This window comes from Salvia miltiorrhiza, chromosome 3, assembly GCF_028751815.1.
Source record: "Salvia miltiorrhiza cultivar Shanhuang (shh) chromosome 3, IMPLAD_Smil_shh, whole genome shotgun sequence".
In the NCBI taxonomy this organism is placed as follows: Eukaryota; Viridiplantae; Streptophyta; class Magnoliopsida; order Lamiales; family Lamiaceae; genus Salvia; species Salvia miltiorrhiza.
The window spans coordinates 13904891-13919680 of NC_080389.1; the positions used below are offsets into that span (position 1 = coordinate 13904891).

At 40.4% G+C, this 14790-nt stretch overlaps 1 protein-coding gene across 1 annotated transcript; it reads left to right on the forward strand.

The window, feature by feature from the left end:
- Positions 1–10832: 10832 nt before the first annotated feature.
- Positions 10833–12663, forward strand: LOC131018407 (uncharacterized). Its single transcript, XM_057947131.1, has 2 exons — positions 10833–11312; positions 11431–12663. The coding sequence occupies exons 1-2, from the start codon at positions 10833–10835 to the stop codon at positions 12661–12663; spliced, it is 1713 nt and encodes a 570-aa protein (XP_057803114.1).
- Positions 12664–14790: the final 2127 nt, after the last annotated feature.

Consider the following 14790-nt stretch of genomic DNA (forward strand, 5'->3'; position numbering starts at 1 on the left):
ATCTATCAAAGAGGACCTACACGGCTGCTGCTTTTTTATTATTCTCAGTATATTCAGAGAGTGTTTCGTGCATCTTCATAGAGCATATCGTTTGTGCTTTTCAGCGTGGATTGAGCAGCAATCACGTTAAGGTAGTAAGTTTTATCTTACTCTGCATAGTTCACGTAGGAGAAGGTTTGGGAAGATATAGAGGCTAGGAAGATCGAGTCTTCGCGTGTAAGCCCTTTGTATATCTTATCATCTCTAGTGAACTATTTGAACTGGGCGTGGCCCCCCAGACGTAGGTGTTTTATCACCGAACTGGGTAACCATTGTTGGTGTTCTTGTGTTTTTTTATTTTTCTGCACGAGTTTCTTTATCAGTCTCTTTAAAAGTTTTGACTGTGTGGTTGTGGGAGATATTATTTTCTTGGATAGGTACAATTTCAATTGGTACCAGAGCGGGATCACCCAAGTTATCGGTGTTGTTTCCTGGAGTATCTATCATATTTATTCCGCTGCTGCTGTGATTGTGTGCCTCATGGCATCACAAAAGGAAGGTGGCTCAGTCTCTAGACCACCTCTCTGCTTGATGGAAGCTACTATTCCTACTGGAAGATGCGAATGGTCTCGTTCATTCGTGCCGTTGATGAGAATGCCTGGACTTCAGTTGAGGAAGGATGGAATGCCTCGTGTGATGAGGAGGGAAAGACAAAACACAGAAGCAAATGGTCCTCAACTGATTTGGCGGCATCTAATGCCAATCAAAAGGCCCTAAACTCCATTCAGAATGCAGTTACAATGGAGGTGTTTGCTCTTATTTCCATGTGCACCACTGCAAAAGAAGCCTGGGAAGTTTTAATGAACACTTACGAAGGGAATTCTAAGGTCAAGAAACAACGGCTACAACAACTTACCACCAGATTCGAAGAATTAAAAATGGATGAGAACGAGACTATAAGTAACTTTCACGGCAAAATTCTCTCCATTGCCAATGAATGTTTTTCTCTTGGTGAAAAGATGTCGGAAGAAAAGCTGGTGAGAAAAGTTATGCGGGCTCTCCCTGAAAGGTTTGATTATAAAATTACTGCGATAGACGAGGTAAGGGACGTTTCTGACATGAAGCTAGAGGAACTTATTGGCTCTTTGAGGACATTTGAGATGAATCTGCGATCGGAAAAATCAGAGAAAAGAAAGAGTTTAGCCTTTGTTGCAGATTCGAGCAGTAACAACAAGGAGTCACAAAAATTTGATACAGATGAATTAGTGGAATCATTTGCCTTGTTTACCAAGAATTTTGGTAAAGCCTTCAATCGTTATAAAAAGAGGAATGGTGTCAACAAAGGATTTGAAAATGCTAAAGACAATCAAACTTCTCAAACCAAGATTGCTCGTGGATCTTCATCCAGATCGGGGATACAGTGCCATGAATGTCACGGTTTCGGACATATTCAAGCAGAATGTGCCAATACGTTGAAAAAATAGAACAAGCAAAACAAATCATTCAATGTTTCTCACAGTGATGAAGAAACTGATGACAGTGGAAGTGATTCGGATGATGATGATCCAATTGCTCTTATAAGTTCTACTGATGTTCTAAGGCAGAAAGATATCAAAGAAGATCCACTGAAAGTTGAAACTGATACAGATACTGAGATAGATCCTGTTGCGTTCACTGCCAAGGTTGAAGATGTCACAAAAACTGTTGCTGTGGATGTTGTAACTTGTGAAGAGACTGATAGTGACACTGAGGAACTTGATGAAAGCTACCTGGCGGAAAATTATGAGATGATTTATAAGAAATGTTTGGCGATGCTGGAATTAAACAAATCTCTCTCAACGCAACTTAATGATGTTTCCAGAGAATGCGATGATTATAAGGAGATGTATGAGAAGCAAAAGACAGAACTTGATGTTCTTAAGCAGATCATGAAATCAAAGATGGGAGAATTGGAGCATCAACAGAAGCGAGTTAAGATGATGAACTCTGGAACAGACAAACTTGAAGAGATACTTGAACATGGGCGTGATGTTAGTAACAAGACTGGCCTGGGATTTCAAAGTACAGGTTGGGTTCCTAAAACCGAGGTCAACAAGTTCAATCCTCCTCATCTGAAGGAGAATAATTAAAAAGGCTCACAGAATGTTCAGAAATCAAAAGCACGTAGAAATGTTCAGCCAAGAAGGAACTCCAACAAATCTTTCATTCCAACATGCCATTACTACGGACGGAGAGGTCATATCAGGCCAAGATGTCGTTTTTTCATCTCTGACATGATGTACAGCAAAAGACAATTCCAAAAATATCGACCCAAGTTGAACAGGAGCTATGTTGTGCACAACTCTCTGTGGTCTGGATTTCTACAATCATGGTACTTAGACAGTGGGTGCTCTAAGCACATGACAGGAGAGGAGAAAAATCTTGAGAACCTTCAGAAGGTGTTAGATGAAGGAGTTATCTTTGGCGATGGTGCTAGGGCGAAGGTAATTGGAACTGGTACTCTTAATGTTCCAGGTATGCCAAAGCTGAAAAACGTAATGCTTGTTGATGGATTGAAAGCTAACTTGATTAGTATTAGTCAACTTTGTGACGAACAAATGATTGTCAATTTTGACAAAGATAAGTGCGTGGTGAAAAACGGTGAAAAAGAGTACATATCAGGAAAACGTTCAAGTGACAACTGTTATATTGTTACTCCTGATATTTCATGTCTCAAGGCTCAAACCGACATTACCAAAGTCTGGCATCAAAAACTAGGTCACACTAGTTTGCGAAATATGAAGAAGCTCATAAAAACTGATGCTATTCGAGGTATCCCCAAGCTGATAATCAACACGAAAGATGTTTGTGGAGCATGTCAGATCGGGAAGCAGACTCAGTCATGTCACAAAAAGGTTTCAAGGATAACCACATCTCGCATTCTTGAGTTGATTCACATGGACCTCATGGGGCCAATGCAAGTAGAGAGTCTTGGCAGGAAGAAGTATGTTTTGGTTTGTGTGGATGACTTCTCAAGATATACTTGGGTGGAGTTCTTAAGGGATAAGGCAGAAACTTGCGAAAAATTCAAGAAATTGTGCTTGAAGCTTGAGAAAGATAAAGAGGTGTCGATCAAGCGTATCCGAAGTGACCACGGAAGAGAGTTCGAAAACGTTGATTTTGACAACTTCTGTGAGATGAAGGGGATTACACATGAATATTCTGCTCCAAAAACTCCACAACAAAATGGCGTGGTGGAGCGTAAAAATCGCACTCTTCAGGATATGGTTCGCACAATGATGAAAGCTAATAACATAGCCACAAATTTCTGGGCTGGGGCTATGAATACTGCCTGTTATATTATCAACAGGGTCTACCTGCGTCCCAAAACGTCATCTACACCATATGAGATATGGAAGGGGAGGAAACCAAGCGTGAAGCATCTACACATATTTGGATGTACATGTTACATTCTCAATGATCGGGAACAGAAAAAGAAGTTAGATGATCGAAGTTCAGAGGGGATTTTCTTGGGTTACTCAGATGGTCATGGATTCCGGGTTTACAACAAGAATACTGAAACTATCCAGGAGTCAACTAATGTCACTTTTGATGAGGAAAGCAAGATATATTCAGACGAAGAAGAAGTTCTGGCAGTCACTACAGAAGTCTCTTCTGATGTTAAGACTGAGGTGTCTACAGATGTGAAAATTGACAGTGAGTCTGAAAATGATTATGAGGAGAACAAGAAGCAGACAACCAAGTCTAGTAGGGTTGAAAAGAATCACTCACAAGCTGATATAATTGGAGGATTGAGTGATGAACGGAAAACTCGTGGAGTCAAAATTGATTTTCAAAAGATGGTTGCTCATATAGCTTATATGTGTTATCTCTCTAAAGTGGAACCAAAAAGTATAAAGGAAGCTCTACAAGATGAGTTCTGGATAGTTGCCATGCAAGAAGAATTGCTTCAGTTCGAGAGGTGCAAAGTTTGGTATTTAGTTCCACGTCCTATTGCTGCCAACATAATTGGAACCAAATGGATTTTTCGTAACAAACTTGATTTATCTGGAATTATCGTCAGAAACAAGGCCCGTCTGGTAGCTCAAGGGTATTCTCAGGTGGAAGGAGTAGACTTTGAGGAAACCTTCGCTCCTGTTACTCGCTTAGAGTCGGTTAGACTTCTGCTTGCATTAGCATGTGCAATGAAATTCAAGCTATATCAAATGGATGTTAAAAGTGCCTTTATCAATGGAGATCTTGAAGAGGAAGTGTATGTTGAGCAGCCAAAGGGCTTTAAGGATCCGAAGTTTCCTAACCATGTGTTTCGACTCAATAAGGCACTCTACGGCTTGAAACAGGCGCCTAGAGCCTGGTATGAGACACTTTCTATATTTCTCCTGTCAAAAGGATACAAAAGGGGAGGAGCTGACAAGACCTTGTTTGTCAAACACAACACCAGAGATATAATAATCATCCAGATATATGTGGACGACATCGTGTTCGGATCACGCTCTCAGCAGCTTATCGAGGAGTTCGTAGATCTCATGACAAGTGAGTACGACATGAGTTTGTTCGATGAACTCAGATTTTTTCTTGGACTTCAAGTGAAACAGAGTGACGATGGAATTTTTGTTAGTCAGTCCACCTATGCCGAGAATCTAGTGAAGAAGTTTGGATTGGAAAGCTCTAAGCCTCGGTGCACACCTATGGGTACTAACACTAAAATCTCGAAGGATGAAAGTGGCAAGAGTGTTGATCAGTCCCTGTACCGCAGCATGATAGGAAGCTTATTGTATCTTACAGCAAGCAGGCCGGATATAAGCTTCAGTGTGGGAGTGTGCGCACGATATCAAGCTAATCCCAAGGAAAGTCATTTGACAGCTATGAAGAATATAATAAAGTACATCAAAGGAACCAGTCAGTTGGGTCTTTGGTTTACAAAAGACAGCTCCACATCTTTAGTTGGTTTCACCGATGCTGACTGGGCAGGAAGTCCCGATGAACGTAAGAGTACTACTGGCGGTTGCTTCTATTTGGGAAATAATCTGGCCTCATGGCACAGTAAGAAACAGAATTGTGTATCTCTATCATCCACAGAAGCTGAATACATAGCAGCTGGCAGTGCTTGTACGCAACTTATATGGATGACTCATATGATGGAGGATTATGGAATACCATCCCGAGGTTATACTCTATATTGTGACAACAAGAGCGCTATAGATATCACGAAGAATCCAGTTCTACACTCAAGAACTAAGCACATTGAGATACGTCATCATTTTATCCGTGAATTAGCTGAGGAGAAAATTCTGAATTTGGAGTTTTTGCCTACTGAGAGACAGATTGCTGACATCCTCACAAAACCTTTGGACGTTGAAAGATTTGAAAAACTACGTGGGGAACTTGGTCTCTGCATCTTATGACTAACCGCCCTCACAGCACGGATACTTTGCTATTTCTTGACTTGTTTCAGCAAAAGTATAAGTTATTGTAGAGTGAGTGACCTTACTTGTGCTACTTCTATAACTGAAGGACTAGTCAGTAAATAAGTTCTACTAGAGGGACTTGTGTGAAAAGATTAGTTAAAAAGTTTGTTATGGTATTTGCATGAGTTTTACGCAAGGTTGGCTGCTGTCAATTTACACTTTACATTTTTCATTTTTGGCTGGGGTTTTGGTGAGTGAAAACAGTAGCGAGAGGTAGAGAGAATTATCAGCTGAAGGCTGTCTTCTTCTTCAATCTTGAAGTCTGTAATTTCTCCTCAAAGTTCAATAAAGGGATTCATCTTATTTCGTCCGTGGATGTAGGATATTATATCCGAACCACGTAAATTGTGTTGTTCTTGGTTTTAAGTTTTTGATCTTCAATTTTCTTTGACAATTCGTTCCCAACATTTAGTTGATTCACGATTATTGAATCTACATTTGGCGCCGTCTGTGGGAACCGTTGATTGGGAACGGATCCACGGCTGAATCTTGATTTCGCCGGAGCCTGCTCATCGGTAGTGGAATTGGATCGCTGGCAGAGATGTCGACGGCGAAATTCGAGGCGGAGAAGTTCAATGGCAAGAACGACTTCACCCTATGGAAGATCAAGATGAGAGCTATTCTCATCCAACAAGGAGTTTCAGCAGCCTTAGATGCAGAGAAAATGAAGGAGAAGCCGAAGGAAGAAGGTATTGGCAAGCTCAGTATGGAAGAAATGGATCAAAGAGCACACAACACCATTATTCTTTGTTTGGGAGATAATGTGTTGAGAGAAGTGGCAAAAGAAGATACAGCGTTGAAGGTATGGAACAAATTGCACTCTCTCTACATGACTAAATCTGTTGCAAATAGACTTTATATGAAACAGTTGCTTTATTCATATAAATTCTCTGAAGATAAGAGCCTGATTGATCAGCTAGATGAATTTAATAAATCTCTAGATGATTTAGAAAATGTTGATGGAAAAATTGAGGACGAGGATAAGGCTATACTCCTGCTGAATGCATTACCTAAAAGCTATGAACATCTTAAGGATGCTATGGTTTTTGGTAAAGAAACCTCTATTACTTTTAATGAGGTTCTGAATGCACTAAGAGCAAAGGAGCTTCAAAAATCAGTTGAAGGAAGGCAAGATTCTCAAGCAGAGAGCCTTAATGTCAAGAAAGCTAAATCAGGAAAATTCAAGAAAGGAAAGGGGCAACAGAACAAACCAAACCAGGGAAAGCAGAAGGATAAAGAGGATTCCACAGATAAAAAGTGCTATCATTGTAAAAAACCCGGGCACTTGAGAAAGGATTGTTATGCTTGGAAGAGAAAACAAGCAAAGCAAGGAGAAAATAAAGAAGCTGCAGCTACAGCAGATCAAGTGGAGGAGGTAGAAATGCTCAATGTGGTTAATCATACCATAGGAAATCATTGGGTGCTGGACTCAGCTTGTTCTTTCCATATGAGCCCACATAAAGAATGGTTCACTGAATTGCAGTACAGAAATGGAGGCTCAGTCATTTTAGGCAATGATCAGGTATGCCCTGTGAGAGGAGTGGGATGCATTAGATTGAAGATGCATGATGGAGTTGTAAGAACTCTGCAGGAAGTCAGATATATTCCAGATTTGAAAAGAAATCTGGTGTCACTTGGTCAACTCGAATCAAAGGGCTTCTCTTATTACTCAGATCATGGAACACTCCATGTGATGAAGGGTTCAAAATGTGTCATGAAAGGGAGCAGACACAGGAGTCTCTATTATCTGGAAGCAACCACAGTAGTTGGAGAATCTGAAATCAATGTTGCTGATAAATCACTATTGTGGCATGAAAGAATGGGACACTTGGGAGAGAAAGGCTTAAATGAACTGTTGAAGCAAGGGCTGCTACAACATCACCAATCTTTTTCAATAAAAGCTTGTGATGGCTGCATATTGGGAAAGAGTTGTAAGCTGCCATTCCCCAAAAGTCAGATGCAAGTCAAGGGTCCTCTTGAGTATGTACATGCAGATCTGTGGGGTCCTTCAAAGACTGAAACCATAGGTGGTGGAAGATGGTATTTCTCACTCATTGACCATTATTCAAGGAAGTTGTGGTTATATATACTGAAGCAAAAGTCAGATACCTTTGCCAAGTTCTGTGAATGGTATAATGAGGTGAGAACAGAAACTGATGTCAAGCTCAAATACTTGAGAACTGACAATGGATTGGAATTTCTCTCAGATGAGTTTCAGAAATTTTGTGCAAGTAAAGGAATAAAGAGGCACAAAACAGTTCCAGTTAATCCTCAGCAAAATGGAATAATAGAGAGGATGAATAGGACCATTCTTGAGAGAATAAGATCCATGTTTGCAGTAAGTGGAGTGCCTAAGAAGTTCTGGGGTGATGCAGCAACAACAGCATGCTATCTGATAAACAGAAGCCCCTCTTCTGCCATAGGTTTTAAGACTCCAGAGGAGATGTGGTCTGGTAGAGCACCTGAATATGGACATCTCAGAACCTTTGGATGCCTAGCATATGCACACATAAGACAGGATAAGTTAGAGCCAAGGGCTCTAAAGTGCATACTCATAGGATACCCCAGAGGAGTAAAAGGCTATAAGCTCTGGTGTATAGAGCAAGGGAAGCAAAAGGCTGTGATAAGTAGAGATGTTACTTTTAGAGAGGATGTAATGCCTTTCTTAAAGACACCGGACAAGGAAATTCAAAATGTGAAGAGTACTCAAGTGCAGGTGGAGCTATCTGAGAATCAAGTTGCTGCTGCAAATTCAGAGAATGGGCCAGATCATACACCTGATATTGAGCATCTAAGTGAAGATGAAGCTGATAATCTTGCAGATTATCTTCTTGCTAGAGACAGAAGCAGAAGGCAGATCAGGCCACCTAGTAGATATGCAGAAGCAGACCTCATTTCATTTGCACTAAATGTTGCAGAAGATGTAGAATACACTGAGCCTAAGAATTATAAAGAGGCTATGAATGGTCCAGAAAGAAATCAGTGGATAGAGGCAATGAATGAAGAAATTGACTCCCTGATGAAGAATGCAACATGGGAACTGATTGATAAACCCAAGAGCCAAAAGTGCATAGGCTGTAAATGGATTTTCAAGAAAAAAAATTGAGGTTGATGGTTCTATCAGATTCAAAGCACGACTAGTCGCCAAAGGGTTCACTCAAAGGAAAGGCATTGATTTCAACGAAGTATTTTCACCTGTGGTTAAACACACCTCCATTAGAGTGTTATTGTCTATAGTAGTGCAAGAAGGATTGGAACTTCAACAGTTGGATGTGAAGACAGCATTTTTGCATGGTGATTTGGAAGAAAATATTTTTATGGTGCAACCAGAGGGTTTTATACTGCCTGGAAATGAAAAGAAGGTTTGCATGCTGAAAAAGTCATTATATGGATTAAAGCAGGCATCAAGACAATGGTATCTCAGATTTGACAAATATATGATGAAGATTGGTTTTCAAAAATCGAATTATGACAGCTGCGTTTACCTAAGAAGAAATCAGAAATCAGGATTGACTTACTTACTTTTGTATGTTGATGATATATTGGTTGCAAGCAAAGATAAGGCAGAGATTCAGAGGTTAAAAGCTGAACTGAAAAATGAGTTTGAAATGAAGGATCTAGGTGAAGCAAGAAGGATACTTGGAATGGATTTGATTAGAGACAGAGGAAGCAACAATATATGGCTTGTTCAAACAGACTATATCATGAAAGTTTTAAGGAAATTTCACATGGCTGATTCAAGGGAAGTAAAGGTACCTCTTGGTCAACATTTCAATTTTACAGTTGCTCAAAAGCCAAAAACTGATGATGAAAGGAGGTTTATGGAAAATATTCCATATTCCAACATTGTGGGTTCAATCATGTATAGCATGATTTGCACAAGGCCAGACCTAGCTCATGCAATAAGTGTTATGAGTAGGTTCATGGCAGATCCGGGAAAGGAGCACTGGTCAGGTTTGAAGTGGATCTTAAGGTATCTAAAGGGAACAGCAAAGTGTGGAATTCTGTTTCAGCAAGTACAGCTACAAAAGGGAAGTTCTCTACTTGGTTATGTAGATTCTGGTTATGCTAACACTGATTCTAGGAAATCTCAGTCAGGCTATGTTTTTACTTTGAATGGCTCAGCAATTAGCTGGAAATCGATGCAGCAATCAGTTGTAGCATTGTCTACAACTGAGGCAGAATACATGGCTATTACTGAGGCCGTAAAGGAGGCAATCTGGTTGAAAGGTTTTTTAGCAGAATTTGGTGTGGAGCAGGAAGCTGTGGAAGTAAGGTGTGATAGTCAGAGTGCTATACACTTATCCAAGCACCAAGTTTTTCATGAAAGATCGAAGCACATTGATGTGCGATATCATTTCGTGAGAGATGAGGTTAGTAAAGGTGTAGTGAAGATTGTCAAGGTTTCAACCGAGGAGAATGCGGCTGATATGTTGACAAAGCCTTTGCCAACATCAAAATTTAATCACTGCACGGAGCTGATCAAGTTGCTTGAAAGGCAGCTTGAGTGAAGTATCAAAGGCTGAAGTTTGAAATAGACGAAAGGATGAAGATCACAGTTTCGGTCAAGGTGGAGATTTGTAGAGTGAGTGACCTTACTTGTGCTACTTCTATAACTGAAGGACTAGTCAGTAAATAAGTTCTACTAGAGGGACTTGTGTGAAAAGATTAGTTAAAAAGTTTGTTATGGTATTTGCATGAGTTTTACGCAAGGTTGGCTGCTGTCAATTTACACTTTACATTTTTCATTTTTGGCTGGGGTTTTGGTGAGTGAAAACAGTAGCGAGAGGTAGAGAGAATTATCAGCTGAAGGCTGTCTTCTTCTTCAATCTTGAAGTCTGTAATTTCTCCTCAAAGTTCAATAAAGGGATTCATCTTGTTTCGTCCGTGGATGTAGGATATTATATCCGAACCACGTAAATTGTGTTGTTCTTGGTTTTAAGTTTTTGATCTTCAATTTTCTTTGACAATTCGTTCCCAACATTTAGTTGATTCACGATTATTGAATCTACAGTCATCAGGTGTTTCTTTCAATGTCTCAACTCTCTGAAGTTGAGTATTTTAGATCAGTTTATTTTTTATTGTTATTGTGGAAATTGGTTCACTGTTTATTCATGTGCAGATGTGAACAATTCTTGTGTCATGATTATGGATCAAATGTCCAAGTCCTTTTTGGGCTTTAATACTTGCAATGCTGAGAAAAAAAGTCAATGGGAATTTTTCTCGGCTCATATATATATTGGGAAGCCCAAGCCCAATGCCCTTTCAACTTATTTCTTAGATCATCGCGCCAAAACTGATCGGTCATACTTCTCTTTCATCAGTGAAGCTCTATCTCTCAGTTTCTTCATCACCGATCACCTTCTCTCTCAAATCCTTCGATCTATGGCGTCAGGCAAAAATCTCTCTGATCAATCGGACTCTCAAAATCCCCCAACGTCTAAAGAGGGAACCATCTCTACTCCCTCGATTCATGATGCAGAAGCAGAAAAGGCTCAAGATGTAAACCCTCCTTCTCCTACATTGCTTCAAATCGCTATGAAGATTAGGAAAGACATGTCAGTGACTCTCAAACCTAGAGCTCGTCTGCAATCTTCTGAGTCAAAATCGAAAGGTGATAAGTCACCAAAGGAGAAAGAGACTATGGATGATCCTGCTTCTTCAAAGGGTGTTGGTGCCGACAAAGTCAGTAAATCGAGGAAGAGAAAATCGGTGCTCTCAGATAGTTCTAGAACGAGGTCAATCTCCCCTGTACCAAAGTGTAAAATTTCTCATCCTCCCCCACCAAAGTTTCAGAAATCGAAAAATGTGGAAAAGAAAGGGGTTAATTCACGTTCTTCTAAGAATAATCAAATTGCCACTGGGGTAGCCACTCGTACCCGTGCTCAGAAAGAGAAGATGTTAGCTCAAGAGGGTATTTCGAAGTCAGCCAAAGGAAAAGGCAAATTAGTGATGAATTCTGCTCGCAAATCTTGCCCTTCAGGTACCTCTGGGCTCTGGCCCTGTATTTGATGCTCATATGTTTCGGTCTGTTATTCATCAGAAATTGTGGAAGAGCTTCAATGCTAAAACTTTAATTCCTGATGGTGCTCTTAATATGAAAAATTTGTTGGGGACTGGTATTATGGATATTCTTGTTAAGAATGAGCTAGCAAACACTGTGAGGGAAACCAGGCCATATGTGCACAAGATTGTGATAGAATTCTACTGTAATCTCTCCGAAGAAATGTTTGATGATTGCTCTCCGAATAAGTTTAAGGCTTTTGTGCGAGGTCCATTTTTTACTTTCTCTCCTGCCACCATTGATGAATTCGTGGGTAGACAGTCGGTTGTACATCCTGATGAACCTATTGGTGAACATATTCTGGCTCAAGAACTGACTCTTGGGAAGCTTTCTCATTGGCCTTCTAAAGTTAATCTTCCCAACTCAGATTTGTCTCAGAAATACTCTATTCTTCACAAAATAGCCGTGAGAAATTGGCTGCCTACCTCTCATAAGTCAACCGTGTCTCCAGATGTTGCCACTGTTCTCTACAAGATTGGGCGTAATATTCCTTTCAATTTTGGGAATATGATTTTTAATGCTATTGGGAAGCACGCAGAAAGCTCATCTAGAGCTACAGCTATGGGTTATCCAGGGCTTATATATGGTATTCTCTCCAGTCAGATTAATGTCCTCACTACTGATGATGTTCTCATCTCAAAGCCCAAGACGATCTATATTAGTCCAAGACTGTTCAATGAAGATTTGCATATTAAGGATGTTGGTGGGAATACTCAAGGACATCGAAGAGCAAGAGGTCGGTTCAATGTTATCTCTCGACCTATCCCTCCTGAAGTTATTATATCTGCTCAGTCTACTCGAGTCATTCAAGAACTGGAAAGGGAGCTCATTCATCTTAATGAAGCTCAGGTGAAAGTTACTCAAATGAGAGCAGCTATTGAGTCTTTACTTTATGATCTTAAACATGGTCCAGCTGCAGCAAGAACTGGTGATGCTACTGGTGATACAAGTGCTCGGAATGATCAAGAGATTACTGATTCTGAAGAGAATGAGGATACTGAAGACGAAGCTGCTAGTGGAGCTGATGATGCCAGTTCAGTTAATGGAGCTGATGATGATGATGCTGGTTCGGATGTTTCGTACTCATTTGTCATTGTTGTGACAAAAAGGGGGAGTAGATTTGTTGTTCTTGGTTTTTGGTTGTGCGTATGAAGTTTGTGGCTTGAGTATTTGGTGGTTCTGTATTCGACATCCAGTAGTAGCTTAGGCTAACTATTTTGTCATCTGATGTGGTGATTACTGGTGGTATGAACTCCCTAAACCGATTATGCATTTACTTTGATATGTGCATATTTGTTGGTTTAGTTGGCTTGTTTTTTAGGGGGAGCTGTTCACATTAAGGAGGAGTTTTATTTGTGAATCTCTCTGATTTATTTCTGCTTGTGTATTCATGTGTTGAGCAGAAAGTGGTTTTGTCTACACCAATGACAAAGGGGGAGATTGTTAAGGTATTTCTCATACCCTTATTGTTAGTCATTGTGTAGACTTATTTTGTGTGTGTCTTCTTGAGTTTTATGTATGTGTTTAAACTGTTGCTACATCTGTTGCTTCCGTTGTTGAGACACACTGCTGCTGTGACTTGCGGGTTTTTGGGATAAAGTTAGATATAAGCTTTATCTTCTTCCTGGATATATTCTTTATGAATATTCTTTTTGGTGCGTGGTTATCAAGTCAGAATATTCTCTTTGAGCCTATCCGTTCAGCTAGGTTTTTCTGGAAGAGTCCTATTCGATGTGGAGTGACATCTAGGGTTTGCACCTATATATATCTATCAAAGAGGACCTACACGGCTGCTGCTTTTTTATTATTCTCAGTATATTCAGAGAGTGTTTCGTGCATCTTCATAGAGCATATCGTTTGTGCTTTTCAGCGTGGATTGAGCAGCAATCACGTTAAGGTAGTAAGTTTTATCTTACTCTGCATAGTTCACGTAGGAGAAGGTTTGGGAAGATATAGAGGCTAGGAAGATCGAGTCTTCGCGTGTAAGCCCTTTATATATCTTATCATCTCTAGTGAACTATTTGAACTGGGCGTGGCCCCCCAGACGTAGGTGTTTTATCACCGAACTGGGTAACCATTGTTGGTGTTCTTGTGTTCTTTATTTTTCTGCACGAGTTTCTTTATCAGTCTCTTTAAAAGTTTTGACTGTGTGGTTGTGGGAGATATTATTTTCTTGGATAGGTACAATTTCATATACCAAGAAAGCAACGCCAGGAATAATAATAAAAAAATAAAAGAGATCGTATAGGAAGACGCTTCACTGTATTCTAATAATGCTTATTAACAGACGGAGCGAGAATCAAAACTAACCCCAAACGGCCTTCGAAGAAGGGAGGCTCAAAGCGGCGGAAAAGCACGGCGCGGGTGTAGACTAGGCAAGAGATTGTTGATCGGCAATAAGCAGTATTCGAAAGAAGTTAAACTGTCTGTGGTGATTGTGGTTATAGGTGTGGGTGTTTGCACTGTGACTGACTGTTAGGATACAAGAAACAAGAGAATAAATTGAAAGTGCTACTTCACTTGTAAAAGCGCATAGTGTATTGTTTCAAGCCACGTCACCATCAGGGCTAGATTAGTTAGGCAGTTAGAGCTCGAGCTAAAATTAAGGTGCTCAGCTTATAAAGAGGGGAGAAACCCATTTTGTAAGGCATCTCAAATCTGAATCAAATACAGTTACCATCGTTTTTCTTCAATCTCTCTCAACACAATAGCACACGCGCACTATTTTGCACGTAGATTCTTGTGAAATTGTTGTGGAATTGCTAAGCTTTAGAGTGAGAATGTTAAGGTTGTTGAATCCTGCGTGTTTGGCTAACAATTGGTATCAGAGCCACCCCATGCTCTGGTCCACCCGGGGCGTTATAGGCTGCCACAGGTTGTCTGCGGTGGTATGGGCCGCCGTGGGCTGCGGATCGGAAGCGTGGTGGTTTGTCATGATTCCGTCCCACATCGGTCAAGTATGGGCTTATTGGTGTGGTTTATAACACCTTAGGCACCCTCTCCTTGATAGCCTGGTTTTTGAGGATGAGTTCTATCTAAGGTGTTGTAACACTGACGTAAAGGTGAATGCCAAAGGATTTCTGTGTGCGTGTGTTGCAGTTGTTTCAACATCGTTACAACAAATTGTGAGTAAACTTCTCTCCATTCCCTTTTCCCTCTTGTGACATCTTGGAGTTTGTCGGCTAGGGAGGAGAACAAAGCGTGTGGAATTAATTAGGTCATGGAGTTCTTCAACATACGTTGGTGATGTGGAAGAGGAATAGAATGCAATAAGTATTC